Here is a 21,256-nt window from a genome sequence, read left to right as displayed (position 1 = left end):
CCGGGGGAGAATATCCATTTAGCAAATCAGTCAGACGAAAGCAAGAATGGAGAGAAAATTCGGTAGAGGGGACAAGAGAATAGCAGTGCAATGCAAAGGCCAGAGGGAAGGGATTAGGAGAGACAGAACGAGAGAGAGAGCGAGAGAGATAAAGTGAAAGGCAGGGAGAGAAAGTGCGCGTGGGTGATAATCCCTGTCCTTGGTAGAGTTCAGAAAGCCGAGCAGAAATCAACTCATCCACCCGCAAATGCTTGCTGCGAAACCGGGATTTGTGCTTAAAATAAGAATTCTCGATAGAATGCTGGAGTTTACGTAACTCTCAGGGCATATTAAAAAGTGGTTTGTTTCTAATGTCCATAAAAAACTACTTACTACTACTACTACTACTATCATTTACAATACTACTACTACTACATTTTAACTATGTATTAATATAGTTTCATATGTGGTAGTTTCATGGATGCAACAGACAACAGCTAAGTGAGCTGAAGATTTATTTATCATTTCATTATAGTTAATAATTAAATAAGTGGGTTGGCATACAAAAGACAACAATGACTGAAAATACCATTTAACATATTCACATTTTAATAATAGTTGGTAAAAAAATTACAGTTTTTCAGTTAATAAATGATAAAAACACAGTTTTATTTTTAAATTATGCTTATAATAATTTAAAAATAAAACTGTTTTTATCATTCATTAACTGAAAAACTGTGATTGCTGAACTGAATTATTTATCTAGGTCGTTATTGTTGTGGTGTGAACGCTCCTATTTTTTTTACTTTAGTACAGGAAGGGATCTAAAAAATTATTTATGATGTGGCAATACTGAAGCAAGGATCATTGCATTGCATTTTGTTGCTGTCAATTTTAGTGCCATTGATATCAGATACAGTGCTTGCCAAATATTTCTACAAAAAATAGATAAATAAAAAAGCTATCCCCCACAAATTTACCAAATAAGCTCAAATATTGTATTTTAAAAATAGAATACAGAATCTGCATTAACTGTATCTCCTGACTTCATTAAAGCCCAATTTACTTATTTATCAATGGTGTCAGTATTAAAATATGACTAAAATGACTTTATCTGGCAAGAGAGGATGAGAGGAGGTGGCTGCAGGATTCACTAAAACAAAGCAGTTCGTACAAGTTGTTTGTTTGGACTGCAGTTTAATAGACTTTTCGTATATTATGTCCATAAAATAATTTGCACCTGCTGTGAAACAGTCAAGGTAACTGACTTATGTTTAATACACTGGGTTACCAGTGCTGGGCTGGCAGATGGGGTGGCAATTCTTTTTAAGGTTGGTAAATTGATTCGTTTCTGCTTTAAAACAAGTTTGTACAACGAGTAACTATTAGTTAATCTGTTAAAATGTTTTAAAAGCATTCTTTACATCAGTTAGAGTTATTAGTTACAGGAATCCAAGAATGCTCAGTGTAAGCAAGATGTGAAGTCTTACCTGTCCCTTTCCCATTGAGAGGAGAGTTATAACGGGACCACATAGTGGTCTGTCGGGGTGCATCCTCATTGGACACTGCAGTACCATCCGGGTTGGCATAAAACAAGAGGAGAGGCTGAAAGTGACCCCGAATACATTTAGATGCCACATCTTTCCACTTGGAGCCAATCTGGATACAAGATATTGGAACAAGAATTCGTTAGTATACAACAAAAGGTAGAAATTGTACTGTACTATGAGATTTTAGAAGATACTGCAAACACAGCACAGTTGAAACTGGGAACCACAATTCTTTAACCAGAAGCCAGTTGTAAAAGTGCTTGCTAATGCTAAATGCAGATTTTATAAAATGATTGCTATCACTTTATTTTGATGGTTCCTTTTGCACATTTAGTTGACTATAGGTTACAATGCAACTACATGCTAACTATTTTTCAATCGGATATTAGTAGACTGTTTGCTTAATACTGTATCTGCTGACACTGCTTTTTTTTGCAAGTATGTCAACTTACACTAACCCTAACCCCAACCCTTTACAGTCCACTAATACTCAAATTAGAATTTGAGTTGCAATGCAACTTATAAACAACAAAATGTGTTAAAGGGACCATCAAAATAAAGTAATTAAAAATGATTAACATTGACACTAATAAAGTCCATGTAAAAGGGATAAAAATATGATGTCAGATACTGTAATCTGCTCTGTATCCTATCGAATAAAAAATTTGTTAAATAAAGTATATATAAATATATTAATAAGTTATACACACACTGTATTTGTAATCATTATAACATGGTCTGTTAAAAAGACAGTGACTCCATACCCTTTAGGAAGGAGACATTCTTAAAATTGGTAAATATTCTTAATAGTAACAGTATCTGAGTCACTGGGGCTCAAGCCAGGAAGGAGAAAGGTTTAGGTGACCATCTGCCTGACACAGTACATAAATCACATCTCATAGAAACTGTGTTTGCTGTAACTCTTAACTAAGCTCTGCACTTAGTTAAGCTCAATCTGCACCTCATTATCAGTCTGGTAATTAGAATTACTTCAACTATAAATAGATTCTGTAACAAGCATCTGCATTGAACTCTACTTTATACAGTATGGAGGAAATGCTATGTGAATTAAAAACCTGCTATCTTAACATGCTTTACTTTTCTCAAAATTTGTAACTAATCTTCCCATAGTATTTTATCCCTGTATGTTTTTATTAAACATCATCAGGTCTCTGTAGCAATAGCATTTTATATAGTGATTTTAAGTTAAGTTTGCAAATAATGAATTAAAAATGGAAAAGTTTTGCTTACAAATAATACTAAAACAACAACAGTCAAAACAACTGATATTGTGGCCACAATTTATGAAATTCCCCTGACAGTTTATTAGTTTGTACCATGTGAAGACTGTCCTAATTTGCTATTTCATTTTCATTTAGTTAAATATGATCGCTACTTAACTAAAACTGAATTAGCACACTTTTTTCATGCTTGTGCTTTTTCTTGTGGTTATTTAACTACATTACTTTCTGTCTGATCCCCCTAAGAAATTCAGCTCTTAAGAAACTCAATATCAAGTGCCATTTAAATTGTTTAATTTGTATTTGTCCCAAAAAGTCTGTGTTTACAATTATAACTTAATAATAATAATAATAATAATAATAATAATAATAATAATAATAATAATAATAATAATAATAATAATAACAATAATAATAATAATAATAATAATAATTATTATTATTATTATTATTATTATTATTATTATTATTATTATTATAATTACTATTATTATTAATAATAATAATAACAACGCGGTGGCTCAGTCGCCTCACAGCAAGAAGGTCGCTAGTTCGAGTCCCGGCTGGGTCAGTTGGTATTTCTGTGTGGAGTTTGCATGTTCTCCTCATCTTGGCTTGGGTTTCCTCTGAGTGCTCTGGTTTCCCCCACAGTCTAAAGACATGATATAGGTGATTGAATAAACTAAAATGGCCCTAGTGTATGTGTGTGAATGAGTGTGTATGGATGTTTCCCAGTAATGGGTTGCAGCTGTAAGGGCAAGTTGGCGGTTCATTCCGCTGTGGCGACCCCTGATGAATAAAGAGACTAAGCTAAAAGACAATGAATGAATGAATAAAATATAATATTATTAATAAGTCATGGTTTAATTTGCATCACATGGCCCACAGTGGAGAAGACCTGTAATCTACAATACGTATTCTGAACGTGCGTAAGATATTCATTGGAAATCTTACTTTGGAAGGACCTGTTATTTAATCTGCAACTTTGCTACACTATAATGCAAATAGCTTAACCAGTGGCAAGTAGTTATTTAGCAGACGCATGATACAGGCTATGCTTTAGTGACCTTGTGGTATTTACACCTACAGTCTCTTATTGGTAGCCCACTTCCATGACAAAGATTTCACTATTTTGTATGTGAAGAAATGTGTGTGTAAATACCTCTTTCACGGTTGCATCATCAAAAAAGATCCATTTGGAAGACTTGCTGTGAAAAGCGAATGCTAGGTAATGTCGACTAGAGTAGCAGATCATTCCCACCAGGTGAAGATCTCTTTTCTTGGCATTTTCATCTGTGACTCTATAGAACAGCTGAAGAATAAACAGAGAACAATCCAAATTGACATTTAAAAGTGTCAGGTTGAAGAAATGAAAGTATTGTGCAAAAGAACTGCTATATATTATCCCCATCTTATCAAACTTTGATGTCTCAAAACCTAAATAAAAGAGTAAACTGCCTCTAGCTAAGAGGGTTCAGACCGGATGGTTTTGTCATAGTGTGCCAAGGTTCATGATGTCTCCTCTAGTGTAGTGACCCATACATATGTGATATTGGCCTGCAGCACTCATATGACTGCTGAGGAGGAAACTGAGGTCTAACAGAGGGGAATCGGGTTTTAAAAAGGTTGATTTTGGCAACACATATTTGCAAGCACAATGTGGCATTTAAAGTCCACTTCTAATATGTATTCATGTAGTGAGGCTAAAAATCTAAAATATGTGTTTTATAATAAGTATAAATAAGTATTAAATGGGTGCTTCACCACTGGAAAGCGTACAATGATCTCCTTTGGGTCTCCTACAATAGGTTTACTTCCCTTTACCATAATGTTCTCATTATATTCATTTAAAATCACAATGCTTGTCAAACAGACTCAAAAGCTTCACTCAAAAAATAGTTTTGCTGCTTATTGAAACTACTTCTGTAAAATTTGCTAAAACAACACAATTCTAGATTTTTTTTTGGACAACTTGATTGTTTTATGTTCAATCACCCTAAATTTGTAAAAACAATTAAGTTAAATTGATTTAAATTTATTTGTGTTGGGACAGCATGAAGGATTTGTGTGAAACTTTGCATTTTTATCAGTGTTCAATTCGTTTGACAATTTCTGCTTTCTAAACCTTTCATTTCTGAGAGCTCACTCTGCCCTGATTGGTCAGATGGCACAGTCTGTTACTGCTTACTGAAGCAAAATGGTTATTACCATAACTGTCGAAAAGACATCCTTCCCTAGGCTATTGTAAACACTGTGACAGTAAATACTGCATTGATTTTACTATATAAATTTAACTCTGTGTTCAATGAAGAAACATTGAATGTTAACAGCTTAACATGAGCAGGTCATTTCACCTTGTCAACTAGACATTATGAAATCTATTTTCTATATAATGTGAGTATGTATGTCAGATCAAAGTAGCAAGCAAAAACCTTTGTTCCTTATGTGTTAAAAAAGATTGGTCATTGTTCAAGGCTCAGTGCTGGGAACACCCTGTCATTGCAAGGGATTAATGACCACGTGTTGGAGAGCAATTCTGGAAGGTCACTAAACATAGAGACTGTGGAGAGATGTTTTTTTTTCCTCCCAGATCTCAGACAGACAACATATTGGTGGATTCTTACGTCAACCCCCTGTGGTCGCAAACTGGCACAACTGATCCTCTTGTTGGTTCAGTGCAGTTTATATTCCATGCCACCAAACTTACGCTGAAGACATCCAGCTGAGACAGGGGCTAAGACCCAGAGAATGGATACCCTGTTATGATCTGGTGATTTAGAAGGAGTAGATCAATTTGCTTCACAATAAACAAATCATTGTTCGCTCTGGTTCTGCCTCAAACTTCCATTTTTTTAGGTTGAACGCCATGGTTCAGAAACTAGGTCTATACACATTTCCTGATCACTCTGCTCCCAGGAGTTCTAGAGAGTGTCTGTCAGAACAGGGTCCATCTACTACCAGTAACCTTGTTTTGGCTTGTGCTCAGATTTAATGTCTCTCCTCAACATTTATTCTCGAATAATTTCCATCAGGAGAGACCTTCTGTCACAGGCAGGAGGCCAGACCCTACATGTGGAAGGGTTTGGCCTCTGACAGGACCCAAGAAACAAGCTCTGGTCTGCCAATTGAGGTTTTGCTGACCATTATCAGCTCAAGAGTTCTCCTCACAAGGAAAGTATACTCCCGTAAGTAGATAGTTTAACTTCATGATGCAGTATTTGTTAGCTAGACTAGTTTATTGCCCATTTGGTCTATTGCTGTAGTTGCTTCAGAATTGGCTCTCTGCAGGTCTATCCCCTTCCACTCTATAGAGTGGCTTACCACGCACCTTTGAGTTATGTGTTTTTGGGGAAGAAACTATTGGCATGCAAGCCACCTCAGGGTCATGACCTGGGACTTAGGTATTGTCCTGAAGGCTCATCTGTGCCTCCTTTTGAACCAGACTAATCTGTTAAGCTGAAATATCTGACTTTAAAAGCAGTGCTTCTAAAATGTTTCTGTCCCTCAAGAGAGTGGGAAACCTTCAAGCATTATCGGTGGCTCAGCTAGCTGGAGCCTGGGAGATGTCAAAAGTCTGCTGGATGATGTGTTTTGTATACACAGTACTACACTTCCAACTTTGTAAATATACAAAGCCAGGTGTGAATTTATGAAGTTACACTTTAGGGTTTTTGGGTTGTTGTTTTTTTTTAAAGGGGTTCAGGGGTATGAATAATTTTGGGCTTACTAGTTTAGTTCCCATGACTTTTTAATTTGTTATATAATTGTAGTTAACCTATGACCATGTTGTACAAACTTGCTTGCAATTGTATACAGGCCCATAATCTAACTAAAACAACAGAATGAATGAATAAATTGTGACCATGAATCAATGCATCATGGTAATAACAGTCATTTTTATTTAGTGCACACAATATCTATTTGGTCTACCACAGCTTGTGTGCAGACCTTGGTACTCTAAACATTCTCAATTAAGAAAATCATTAATACATTATCCAAACATATTATTATTTAGTTCAATTCATCGTTAAAATTTTAAGATTGTTACATAACTTGCAACTTGACCATCTGTTAAACAAAAGTTTCTAGACACCATTCTGTAATTATTGGTATAATTATTTTAACTTGGGTAAAAATGCATAAATTAATTTTGAACTGGCCTATATGTTGATCTACATGTGGGTTCATAAGCTTATATAACATATTGCTTCAAAAACTGCATGCATTACAATACAGTTGTGGCGACACAGTAGCTCAGTGGTTAGCACTGTCGCCTCACAGCAAGAAGGTTGCTGGTTCAAGTCCCAGCTGGGCCAGTTAGCGTTTCTGTGTGGAGTTTGCATGTTTTCACTGTGTTGGCGTGGTCTACTGTCAGTTTCCCCCACAGTCCATAGACATGTGAATTAAATAAACTAAATTAGCTGTAGTGTATGTGTGTGCATGTGAGAGTATATGGGTGTTTCCCAGTAGTGGGTTGCAGCTGGAAGAGCATATGCTGGAAAATTTGGCGGTTCATTCCGCTGTGTCAACCCCTGATTAATAAAGTGACTAAAATGAATGAATAACAATACAATTGTATAATTCAATATAACAATATTGAACATACAGAATTGTAAAATCTGACTTTGATGAGCAGATAATTCATCAATAGTCATGCAAATTTGTCCCTCACCCCTGACAGATTGAGGTTTGGGCCCAGAGAGCGGATGACATCTTCAGTGAGGTCAGACTGTTCAGCGTCCCACACAAAGCCAATGGTAACAATCTCTGGGCAGTTCATCAGCACGCGGCGAATTTTGATACTCTGCCCACAGTTACTCTGCAGTGCACAAGAGCACAGGTCAAATTACACTTACAAAATGGCAAACAAAGGCATGTAGATTTTGTATGTAAGAAGAACACCCTTTTATCTGTATGGTGCCTATCAAGGTCACCTTAAAAATGCTAATTTGAAAAAGCAAGTAATAATGCTGTGGGAGAATCGCTAAATATTGGAGGGTTGAATTACGAAAAGTTTTGTAAATTAGAATGAGAAATGCAAAATGACAGACAAGAGATTTCAAAATGACATTTGTCATACTAATCAAGTAAAGTACCAACTTAGATTGTGAAATTTAATTTAAAATTAAATGAACAATACAATGAATTAAAACTAAACAGTATATTTGCATTTTTTAACTAATATAATGGCGGCACAATATTTCTGTTGATTGTAAGCTGTGTATTCATGATATGTTTAAGATCCTTAAAAATGTTCACTTCACATTAATTATAAATTTATGTAAAAAAGTAGTTAGTTAATTCTTCAGAATTTACAAAAAAACTGTGGATTTAGCATAACAGAGTGAGGATGAGTTCAACTGTTCGCTTAAAAAAATATAAAACCTGTAAGCTGAAAAATATTCAGCTATAACATAAAGAGAATACTCATTCTCATACTCATACTCATCAAGGAGAAATAAAGCTAGATTAATGTCAAAATCTATTTGTTTTACTAATTTGTATTCTGAAGCATTCTCAGAAGGGTATCCAGATTTAACACTTGTTCTACAGCTGCCTGTGGAGTCAAGAGGTTAACTCTGGCTAATCTTGGCATGTTATTTATTAGTCTTACACGTGGTACGACTAAAGCTTCAGATCAATTCTGATACTTTGATGGAATGGACAGCTATTTTACAACATGATTACAACAGTCACACATTTACACGTATCTGGAATTAATTATAGAACTCAATAATTAACTAGAGCTTAAGATGCATTAAGTGTTAACTTCTACAATAGCAAATAAATCATATAGAACTTAGAAAATAGAGATTACACGTTACAGTATGCAACTTTCAACTTTCTATTTGACCTTTTTTTGGTGATTCATTCTTCAAAACCAGGTTTAAAACAACATTTAAGGTGATCATACCTGATCAGCACAGAAAAAAGTGTTATGTTAAGTTATGTCATAATGTAATGACAATTTTTCAGGCTTTAAAACTTTGTTATGTTGGATACTTTAAAACTATATTAAACAATATTGTTTTTTGGAAAGAGAAAGCATTCCAGCCATTTAAAAAAATTAAAATGAATGTTTTTCAATACATTTTTAGGCATTCAAATGAACATTACTTAAGCTTTTATGGATTGATATAAAAATATTTCCAATATCTATAAAAATATCTCCAATATGGACCAAAAATATATCCAATATGGATAGATAGATAAAATATTTTGAAAATAATGAAGATTTATGATCCTCAATTGGGTTTTATGAATGAAATATTGTAGGGTTTTAGTGAGAAACTAAATTGACAGAATTCAAATGTGATTTATCCTCTTAACAAACTTAAGAGAGAGCAAAAAATCTACAAATTTTTAAAAATAAGATGGTACAGTAAACACAAAATATGGCACAATTTGTTGCACATGCAACTGGTTAAGAATGAAAAAAAGATTTACATACAGGGCAGTTGCGGAGATCTCCAATGGTGTTGGCTGCCTGCAACAGTTCACCAAACATGTCTGAACGCAGTCTGTCTGTCTTCTCCAAAATTCGCTCCACTTGTTGACTGCCAAAATAAGCAAAAAAACACAAGAGGATCATTTCTGTCATTAAACCACCCTAGATAACAGATAGCGTAATAGCATACAGCATAATTCACCTGCTGTAGAGTGTTTAACACCTCTATACAAATTAAAACAGTGCTGCAATTTGTTTTTGGATCAGTTTACATTCGCAAATTCAACATTTCTAAACTGACAACAAAATTCTAAATTTCTATTCATGCATGATCTACTGTAAGTGAATGAAAACATTCAACTGTGAAACCCATTCATCGCAATGGTTTGAGCTATGCTGACCAGAACATACACACAGCAGAATGCACCTAAAGTTTGTGTGCACTGCAGTCAAACTTTTGTTGCTGTGCAGGAATGTCAATTAATATTGAATGTTTTTTGTTGTTATTACTCAGAGTTATGATGAAGAATAGAGCAATGTACAAACTGCAGAGCTATATCAATATGACATTGGGCTCACACATATACTCTGTACCATGGCTAATTGTTGTTTTAACAAAGACTTGATAAGTTGTGATGGACGTTCAATTTGTGACCTGCACTGCATTCAGTAGACCAATCCCAAAAGATTGGGCAATTGGACCAATCACCGCAGATTATTGAGGGGAAATATTAGAACTATTATGCAATGAAAGTGTTTTTAAACATGTATATCAGTGTCTGCTAAATGAGTATAACTAAATGTAAGTTTTTCTATTTGATTATGTTTTTGGAGTACGTTTATTCAGACAAATTTCATTTAAGCATTTAACTTTATCTTCCCTTCAAACAGACCTAAAAATCCTTTAGGAAATGTTGAGAATCAAAGTGTGACTACCATGTCTAAAGTAACCAATCCAAAGGAGAAAACACACCAGGTTATGAAACAACTTTTCCATAAGAGTACATAACCTACACAATTGAAGATGACTTATTTAGTCCTACGCTGAAATTAGTTTTCTTTTTCAAATATTTGCAAAGCACTGTTTAACTGTGAGATTTTTTTTAAACATTTTTCAACATAATAGTTTTAATAACTCATTTATTTTGTCTTTGCCATGATGACAGTACATAAAATTTTACAATAATAAGTTATATTGCAAGATACTAGTAACCAGCCTAAAGTGCAATTTTAAGGCTTAACTAGCTTAGTTAACAAGACAATTTAGGTTAATTAGTTAAATAATTTGACAACCGTGGTTTGTTACAGGTATGTAACTAATTGAAAAAAATCATTTCTTAAGGGGCTAATAATATTGACCTTTATTTTGATATTTCAAGCCAAACTAAAATAAATAAGACTTTCTCCAGACTGTTAAACATAACTTGGTAAATATTAGTAAAATAGTTAAAATTTTACAGGAGGGCTAATTATTTTGTGTTTTCAGCAGTTTATGTCCCTCCCTAAATATGAAAGTTGCATGGTTTTAATGGGTCAGTAGGATATCTCACTTACCAGAGTGCTGTGGAGGAAACATAGTGCACAAGCTCAGTGAAAGGGAGAGGGTCTGATGATGCTCCACAACTACGACAAACAAACTGCAAAGGAGAAATTACTGTCAGTATAAAGTGAGGTCTAACCAACCCATCAAGCACTGTCATTGTAATCGATATCCAAAAGTTACCAAATTCTGAGAGAAACATAAAGCAAAGTGACTGTTGTTTTTCTTATTGTTGAGACTGTCAAGGAGACAGTTTTAGTGAAAATGAGGAAAAGAGCAAACAACATCACAGTACCTGCTCATAGAGAGTCATAGCAAACTTCTGGTGGGTGATGCATGATTTGGAGGTACATGTTTCTGTAGCTGAGTCAGAAACAAGGTGGAGGTGTATCCTTTCTAGAATGTTCTCCTGTGCCCCAAGGTTTACAAAACACAATGCAAAAATAAAAATGATGAGTCGGAGTCTGTTGACACAATTATTCTTAGTGCTAATCTAAGGCTTATTTTTAACAATCATTGTTATTATTAGCGACATCAAACTATCACAAAGTAGGTCAAATCACACAAACAGCTGCTTGAAATAAAGCACAGCAATGGCACTAAATGGATTCAAATGATTCACAGCATAAAAAGAAAGAGTAAACAGTTTTGTACACTTTTACACAATAAGCTCATAAATAATGCATATAAGATACAGTACTGTGCAAACGTTTTAGGCCAACGTTAAATATGTTGTTTTACTGATGGTATAATGGATATATTTGACCCTCTATCACAAAAACCAGGACGAATAGGAAGAATATTTACAGTCAATGAGTCACGGCAGGCAAATAGTGCTCCTCACAAGATGAACGCAACAGACTTGAGTTAATGTTGACACTAACTGAGAAAAGCATTGTTAAATATTAAACATTTTATATTTGAACACCTGTAATCTGAGTGTTAAAAAATCTAAATAGTAAAAAAATTGTTTAATTAATTTATTAATTAATTGTTTAATTAATTAATTTTTTAATTTAATTAGCAATTCACATTAATCAAATATATGAATTAAAAAAATAACCAAAGACTGAGCTTTGATAAATTTACAGTAGGAAATTTACCTTTACTTAATATTCCAAGGAGTATTGGAATATTACAAGGACAGCTGTTCACACAGACAACATCTTAACACTGATGAAGGAGCATAATAAATTTGAGATCCTCATAGGAAGAATATTAATTAACAGTCCATGAGTCAAAGCACGCAAATAGCACTCCTCACAAAAGAACGCAACAGACTTGAGTTAATGTTGACACTAACTGAGAAAAGCATCCATAAATATTAAACATTTTATATTGGAACACCTGTAATCTGAATGTTAAAAAATCGAAATAGTAAGAAAATTGTTCAAAAGTTGTCTAATCTAATCTTATTAGCAATTCACATTACTAATCAAAGACCGAGCTTTGATATATTTACAGTACGGAATTTATCAAATATTATTATAGAATCATAAGATCATTTTGATAACATCATCTTTACTTAATATTCCAGTGACTTTTTGGCATAAAAGAAAATATAATTTTGACCCATTCAAATCAACTAAAAGCTCAAAATAAACCCATGAAACATAAGTCTGGTTTTGGGTCATTACTCCTGGGTCACATATTGTACTATTCCCATTCTAGGTTTTTTGTATAACAAAATAAACTGTATGAGTTCTATTACCCCCTATTATATGACATTTTGGTCAAAATTAGATCTTTATGTCACCATGAAATTGAACTATACTGTATTCTTTTTTGTCATTTATTTAACATTGATATTTATACAGGGTGAATACATCATCTTTCAGTTGACGTATGGTTTGTTAGGATAGGAGTTATATTAGGTCAGAGTTTGAATTATTTTGGTTTAATTGTTTAAAAAATGTAAAAGAAAACATTGGAGAAAGGCTGTTTCTCCTGGTTTGAACTGCATTTCTACCAATATTGTTAGCAATATTGCCTAAATTGATGGATTTGTGAAGTACAGTACAGATTTTATTCCATTATGCCATTCTGGAAAGGACTTTAGTGGTTACAGTTTTCATTTTCAGCATGATAACGATCCACTAATTGCAGTGAATATTATTTGGAGAAAGAAAACTGCTGATGAAACATAGACAGTCATGAAATTTCATCCACAGGCTCTACACCTGAATATTATAGAGGCTGTATGAGATCACCTGGACAGAAAAAAAAAAGATTTTACACTCTAAACCTAAAAAGGAACTCTGAAAATTGCTATAAGAAGCCTAACATTACAAATCACATTTTTTTCAGAAAATGTCAGGACAATTAGAACAAAAAAGCAGTTGTTGTTGTTGTTTTGTAGATATTTCCTATATTTTCTGTTTGTTTTTATTAAGAGACTGAAGTCCTAGGCCAACAAAGCTGGTATAGTGCTTAGGACTTTTGCACAGTACTGTATATGCAAACTTAATACCATCAAAATGGTGGTTGGGCCAAAATTAATACAATATAATTAGACTTTCTGTAATATTTAGCATGAACATGACAGAGTCAAACATTCTTTGGACCCCACTGAATTTTGAAATACTCTAGTTTTTGTCCCATGGGTTTGAAACTACATGAGAGTGAGAAATAATAAAACAATCATCCCTTTGTATCAGTGGAAACCTTAGTAACACTGTAAGTTGACATAAGTGACACTGTACCATAGTTATAAGTGTCAATTTTTGAAAAATGACATTCAAGCATTGTATAAATGCTGAATAAATATTGATGTATACTGTTCTTTGTTAGGACAGAACAATGTCTGACTATGATACTATTTGAAATCTGAGGATTTAAAAACAATCTAAATACTGACAAAACTGTTTATATTTGTCCACGTTAAGTTTTTAGCAATGCACATTAGCAAACTGAGCTAATTTTTTATATATTTATGGTTGGGAATTTAGACGATATCTTCATGGAACAGGATATTTACTTAGTACTGCAATGATTTTTGGAATAAAATGACCCATACAAAGTATTTATAGATGTTGTCAAAAATATATCCATGCAACACAAAACAGGTTAAATACTGCATATACCAATAAATATTTTTAGACACATTTACTATAGTATTAACAGCAAATTGTATATAATTGCAAATAATCCTAACCATAACCCTATAAAGAGAAAAGTAACACTGCTCAGTACTCATTATTTAGTGTAACAACATCATATTAAAATAAAATGTACACTGTAAAACCCAACAGTCAACTTTCAATCAAATGAAATGAGTGTAGTTAACTCAAAATTTGCTGAAAGTTAATTCAGCGTTGAAAGTAATGAGTTAATAACTCATTACTTCAACTTAAATGGAGTAAGTTCACAATACTCATATAGATTCATTTTTTTAACTCAAATGGTTTGTTGCAATCGGTTTCCTCAAATATTTGAGTTACCTTAACTTATTGGGTTTTACAGTACTCAACTGGTTTGAGTTCTCTTCATTTATTGGGTTTTACTGTGCTCAAATCGCTTCATTTACTCAAATGGATTAAGTTCACAGTACTCATTAGGATTAGTTTTTGAACTTAAATGGTTTGTTGCAATCGGTTTCCTCAAATGGTTTGAGTTACCTTAACTTTTTGGGTTTTACAGTGTAAGCATTACTCAGTAACTGTGCAGCTCAAATCTGGCTTGGACCACTGCCCACGTGAGTTTGTTTGTAAAGGTAAACATCAAGTGAACAAGCGATGGTTATTCTGACTCTGAACAAATGAGATCAGCTCTCATCCTCATTAACTCCCCAGAGCTACATACAATGTAAAACACTGCAATACAACTCAAATTTTCATAAAAAGCTTACTGACCTTGGAACCCAGAAAAGTATTAGACCCTAACATCTAAGGTCTAAAGTTTAATAACCTCCATTGCACCAAAGTTAAACACATGGAAACTCCGCTCAAATGTAATTCTGTATTTTCTCTCTGAGGTCAAACATACAAAACACTCCGCTGCATCATCCATGAGGCCCAACTGAAACCGCTGCTCATCTTTAAAGGTCTCAGCCAGAGCGTGACGTAGAGTGTCTGATGGCAGAGCCCGCTCTCGACTCTGCTGGAACTGACAGAAAATGCTCTGAAAAAAAAAAAAAAAACAGAAATGCAGACAGGCACAATTCAAAAATGCAATACAGTGATCCTTCAGAAACAGTATTTGAAAGGTTGTCGTAAAGTTTATGAAAATAACAAAGGTTTGTGTTGTGTTCATTTAAGGTTATGTCTCAGAACTCAGTAAGTCTAGACTTTTTACAAGGACAGCTGTTCACACAGACAACATCTTAACACTGATGAAGGAGCATAATAAATTTGAGATCCTCATGGGAAGAATATTAATTAACAGTCAATGAGTCATGGCACGCAAATAGCACTCCTCACAAGAAGAACGCAACAGACTTGACTTAATATTGACACTAACTGAGAAAAGCATCCATAAATATTAAATATTTTCTGTTTAAACACCTGTAATCTGAATGTTAAAAAATCGAAATAGTAAGAAAGTTGTTTAAAAGTTGTCTAATCTAATCTTATTAGCAATTCACATTACTAATCAAAGACCGAGCTTTGATATATTTACAGTAGGAAATTTATCAAATATTTTCATAGAACATAATCTTTACTTAATATTCCAATGACTTTTTGGCATAAAAGAAAATAATATAATTTTGACCCATTCAAACTAACTAAAAGCTAAAAATATGCCCATGAAACATAAGTCTGGTTTGGGGTCATTACTCCAGGGTCACATGTAATACTATTCCCATTCTAGGTTTTTTGTACAACATACTGTATGAGTTCTATTACCCCCTATTATATGACATTTTTTGCCAATATTAGATCTTTATGTCACCATGAAATTGACTGGCAAATCTTGTTTGAGGAATATTGCATGCAGACTTTAAGAGCTACTGTAAATTTGTCTTTCATAAGCTGAGCCATTTTTCATATTAGCTAAAAGGGATTCAAAAATGTTGTCTAGGTCATAAGTTCACTAGGTTTTGAGACATCTGAGCCTTCACATGCACATGCACCTTTAAAGCGCAGAAAATACAGGCATCACCCAAGCAGAAATGGCCAGACAGCTGTCGTAGGCTCCTCCTGAAGATGTCAAGCTGCCAAAGAACCTGTAAGAAACTGGCTTTTAGTTTGCATATAATCAGCCTCTCATACCATTTTGCTGTGTTTGCATAGAGAAGAAATATTTTTGGTACCATACATTTTTGGGAGTGTTTGAGATGTTTTAAAGAGGCTATTTAAGAGTTTTCTTAATATATATTAATGAGGTATATGCACACAGACTTTTCATTTCAGTCAGCCAGCCCCAGGGCTTCTGATGAATTGTCATCCCATACAAAATCGATGCGTTTAGGATCTGATTTAAAAAAAAAAAAAACAGCGATCTTCACTGCCTGGCTGAGATACGATAAAAAGTGGGTATCAGACAAAACAAGAAGCACTGCATTAAATTCTATTTTTCCAGGCCATCATGTCTTTAAAATATGGAAATTCATTTTACCCCAATGTTTTCAATTTTTTTCAAGTTTTTGCGCTAGCCTGTCTTTAGTCTTTTTTATGCTTTAACAACCAAATGGATGCTTAAGTCTATTTAACAGATTATTTTTGAATTACATTACAACATCGATGCTGTAAAAGGAACCTTATGACATTGAAAGTAGTCCTATTAAGCTTTCACCAGAAGTTCATGATTTTAATTGGCTGAAAAACACTAGCTGTCCATATAGCCCATTGCCTTTCATTGCCATTGTTTATTGCTAACAGCTTTTTAAAAAAATGTTTCCGGAATACCTAGGTTATTTCTGAATGACTGTGGACAGATTTTTGTTTGTAGGATATTTTCAACAGGAAAAAAGGATGTGACATTTACAGTATGTGCTCCCAAGAACCCTTCTTCTATTATATGGCACATACAGTACAAAGATATACAGTTAAACTAATATTGTGACAAGAATAAAATAAGAAAATAACTGTTCTTCGTAGTTAAAATTTATCAAAACAAATTCATCTTGATGTCAGATCAATTTGATGGAAATCTACAGTTTGTAATAGAGAACAATTACCCAGAAATAATTCACACAACTCTTAATATGACAATTTTTACAAACAATACACTACTGATCCTCAATGACATCTTGTAGTCTGTCTGAGGATTGTTGCACAAAGGATTTTTACATAGGTAAGTTTGCATATAGTTTTCTGTTTTGATTGGATTTTGCTGCCATGGTAACTTAAAGTATATAGCTAACCTGCTCCTGGACAGGCTTTATTCTGGGTTAGAAATCGCAAACCCAAACAAGACCAAACAGCTGTGAGAAAAGTGACATACTGTATATCTGAAGCACAACCTATATAAAGCCACAACCAGTCCACATGTGTCTTTTTTTGCAACAAATGAAAGCCACTTAGACTACAATAGACTTTTAGACTTTTGAGTCGAAATCTTTTGCTAGTAATTTATTTATATGTATAAATTATAATTATTTATTATATGTAAACAGTTAATTGTTAGTTAATATTAGTAATAGCTTTAAATTATAAATTTAATTTAATGTATAAAGCTTTTAAAATGACTGTATGTTCAGCTGTTTGTGGAAGATTAAAGTGCATTGCCTAGTCTATTGCCAAGAAGTGAATTGAATTTCTGACTCTATTGCAATAAATTAATCAAATTTATCTGGGTTAAACCCAAGTTAACACAGAAAGTTTATACCAAGTGTAATGAAACCACTTAACCTGGTTCAACCAGGTTTATGCAAAAAAAACTCTATTTTTAAATATATCTGGTGTCGGAATAATTTGGTTTGACAAACAAGCAAAATTATTATGCAGTGTATTCTCAAAGTGTCAAACATCGAAAATGAATTCATTCAAACTATACACTTAAATCAAACCATCATAACAGTGTAATTTTGATTACCTTATCTGTGTACGTGTTGGTAAAGTCAGTGAACTGTAATGAGCAGTTTTCTTACTGCTGTCATTTTTTCTTCTGTTTATTTGTAGTTGAGAGAAAGTTGTGCAACATACTGTATAATTAAATATTGCTTTCACCACTGTGAATGGTATCTTGATGTTCTTTTCAAGTCTGTTAAAGTCATTTGCAAATTCGTTTTAATAAAAAACAAAAAAAGAATGTTGCTTTTGTGTACAACAATATCTGATTCCTTATGTATTCATGAATATTAGCAATTAGTTAATTTTCAGAAAGTAAATTTCCCAATTTCTTTCATTCTTCAGCCTAAAGGAATTAAGGTTGTTAAAAAAAAAATTCCAGGATTTTTATATAGTAAAATATATATAGTAAAATTCTATGTCAGTCAATTGTTTTAACTTCCAAGCTGCAGTTTCGATGCATCTTCAAGTTCTTTAGGGTGCTTCCACACTAGCACTTTTGGTCCACACCTGGATTAATTTGACGTCAGAGTACAGTACGTTTAGCTAGTGTGAACGCTGTCTTCTGAACTCGGGTGCACACCCTTCAACCGTACCCGAGTCTTCGTGAAAAAGGTGGTCTGGCGTACAGTTCATGCGAACTCTGGTACGGTTTACATCTGGTATGAATGCAATCGTACCAAATAATGGAAGTGAACCACCAACTGTACAACAAACTTTAGTTTTTATCACAATCATTTGTGTGTGTATGTCTGTGTATCACCTACCTTGGCGACAAGAGGAACTGAACCAGTGCTGTGATAATGCCTACTTTTGTTGTTGTTGTGAAGACAAACCAGCCAAGAACCAAGTGTAAAGGCAACCAATGATTCAACCCATTTGCTAAGTAAGACCCTTATTTCTTGTTTAGGATCGTGTAAAGCCCTTTAAAGTTCCACTGAAACTGCAGTTTGGAAGTTCACATAAGGAATCCACCTTTATTTTAGTTTATAAATACTTCTTAAATAATTTGCTATGCTTTGTCTTCAGCATCACCATATCAAGGAGTAATTTATGTGACCCTGGACCACAAAACCAATCTTAAGTTTTGCATGTGTGTTTAAAGGAAAAGCCAAAAATATATTGTATGATTCAAAATTGTCAATTGCTAATTTATGCCAAAAATCATTAGAATATCAAGTAAAAATCATCTTCCATAAAGATATTCTGTAATTTGTTCTACCATAAATATATTACACTTAATTTTTGGATCAGTAATGTGCATTGCTTAGGCACAAATTTAACAACTTTTTAATGCAAATTTCTCTATATTTTCTTCAACCCTCAGATTACAGATTTTATCTCATATCTCAGCCAAATAATGTCCTATCTCAACAGAATATTGATTCTGCCTTTATGTGACGTATCTATAGACAATTACCCCTATAAGTGGTTTTCAGGTCCAGGGTCACATATTCCACCCCATTGTAAAGAATATTTTATATTCAGTGTCAGTATTTGTTCAATTGTACACCATCATACAGCAGGCTTCAATATAGCTTCACTCACCTGCACAGCGCTGTTGAGGAAGCAGCTGTTCTGGCCTGGCTCATTTAGAAGTCCTTTGGTCAAAGCAAGAGAGATCATGCTGCCCGGCTGATAGGACTTGCTCAGCCCTGTCCCACTCCTTGCACCTGTGCCAGACATGTTGCCTCCAGGCTTTTTAAACAGTTTGACCCATGCCATGAGGTTGGAGCCTCTCCAGCAAATAATCAGTCAATTACTCAAGCAACTTGAGGCTGATGGACCTGTTTTAGGCAACATTAGTGCCCGGCAGTCCCTGTACCTGACAGAGAAGGCCAACTGTACAATGCCCCCCCAAAAAAGAGCAAAATATACTGCAACGGATTTTTTTTCGATGTGCAGAATTTGACAGCACACCATTGGGATATAAGAAATTATTCAGTTTAAGCATGTGACTTTTAGCCACAAGTCGAAGCACATTGCTTTATCAGTCCAGCAGTTACTATAACAATGATCTGGCTCTGTCTCCACTGCATGTGTGGATTCATCTGCATCCAGGCACACGGGAAATATGAGGATGGACGCAGATAGAAGAACAAATCCATTACTCTCCTCTGCATTTCCAGCAAAGTCAATGGAGGTCACTGAAGAGGGTCATTCATAAAGGCTCCTCTGGACAGGCACTGAAGTAGAACACTGGCTAACAAAGGAAGACCTACAGACAGGGAGAGACACACAGGGAGGGGTTGGGGATGCAGAGGGTGAGTTATAATGAAAGGAGAAAATCAATGTTGTTAAATAGAAAGCTACTTGATATTATTATAGTCATTTGTTATACTGCAGTATGACATGAAATCTAATGCTATTATAACTAAAGGGATAATTTACCTAAAAATGAATGTGCTGTTAATTTGCTCTCTCTCTCAGGCCTTGCAAAATGTAGGCTTTTTTCTTATCTTTTTTCCTTAGTAAAACATTAAAGTAACAGTTCACCCCAAAAAGAGAAATGACTCACTATGTACTCTCCTTCATATGGTTCCAAGAGTTTCTTTATTCTGTTAAACCAAAGAAGAGGGGGTGAAACCATGGACTTCAATAGTAGGAAAAACAGGTTTCTAGCTTTCTTTAAAATATCTTCTTTTGTGTTGAACAGAAGATAGAAAGTCAAACAGTTGTGAAATCACAAAAGGGAGAGTAAGTAGTGAGTTTATTTTTATTTTTGGTGATCTTTAAAGAAGGTTTCTAGCTGAAACCATGGTCTTTGGTGATTTACAGGCTAAACAAAATTAATATCAGTGGCTCCTGATGTTCACAGAACGGTCCTGAAAGCTTCTTGATACATTATAACATATGCATGGGTGCAAACATGTAAGCTGACATTGTTTGCTGGCAAAGGAAACAATCTAATATGGGAAGACTGACTATACACAGATTCCTATCCAACATTTTATATTTGCAATAACACAAACAATTGGAAACCTAGATTGTTTGCAGAGGCTGTGAATTAAATGTAATTGCTCAAAGCAATGTTCTTTATCTTGCACTGACTGATCAGTTGGTTTCATAAGAGCTCCATGCATCATTAGAAGGCAAGCAATGGGTTTTAATTTTATTTTGCCTATATGTCTTGACTTGACAGTGTACTCATTGACTTGCATTCAGTATGTCCATCAACTTATATGACATTTGTTTATGTTTACAAATGTTTGTCATTTGTCACTTTCCTGAAATACAAACTCAAGTTATGAGAGCTGTCACTCCACATTAGTCCCTCCACAAATGGTCCACAATACTACCTTAAAGGTACATTTCAGTACCAAAACATTTTAAGAGGTACACTTTTGTACTTTTTAGGTACTAATATGTACATTTGCGGTACCAATATGGACCCTTTACTGTACTGTATATGTGTACTGCCCCAGTGACAGCTCTTTCTTTATTCCTGAGACTGTAAGAATGTTTACTAAATTTGTGCCTCTGACACAACGCATTGTGCGGTTTCATCAATACTAAAATTCTCGAACTGTGTAGCTTGACTGATAGAG

At 34.2% G+C, this 21,256-nt stretch overlaps 1 protein-coding gene across 1 annotated transcript in view; it reads right to left on the bottom strand.

The window, feature by feature from the left end:
* Positions 1 to 21,256, bottom strand: part of usp53b (ubiquitin specific peptidase 53b) — a 50,927-nt gene that overhangs the window by 26,404 nt on the left and 3,267 nt on the right. Inside the window, exons 2-10 of the mRNA XM_056459395.1 lie at positions 19,257 to 19,926; positions 15,830 to 15,922; positions 14,743 to 14,877; positions 11,054 to 11,167; positions 10,773 to 10,855; positions 9,222 to 9,327; positions 7,443 to 7,589; positions 3,933 to 4,082; positions 1,470 to 1,638 (exon numbers count right to left, since the gene is read on the bottom strand). Coding sequence (XP_056315370.1) covers positions 1,470 to 1,638; positions 3,933 to 4,082; positions 7,443 to 7,589; positions 9,222 to 9,327; positions 10,773 to 10,855; positions 11,054 to 11,167; positions 14,743 to 14,877; positions 15,830 to 15,922; positions 19,257 to 19,433 — 1,174 coding nt within the window. The 5' untranslated portion in view covers positions 19,434 to 19,926. The remainder of the gene's footprint in view (positions 1 to 1,469; positions 1,639 to 3,932; positions 4,083 to 7,442; positions 7,590 to 9,221; positions 9,328 to 10,772; positions 10,856 to 11,053; positions 11,168 to 14,742; positions 14,878 to 15,829; positions 15,923 to 19,256; positions 19,927 to 21,256) is intronic.

Source organism: Danio aesculapii, chromosome 1 (assembly GCF_903798145.1).
Source record: "Danio aesculapii chromosome 1, fDanAes4.1, whole genome shotgun sequence".
Taxonomy (NCBI): domain Eukaryota; kingdom Metazoa; phylum Chordata; class Actinopteri; order Cypriniformes; family Danionidae; genus Danio; species Danio aesculapii.
The sequence above is the reverse complement of the archived record's forward strand: the minus strand, read 5'-3'. Positions and strand labels throughout refer to the sequence as shown.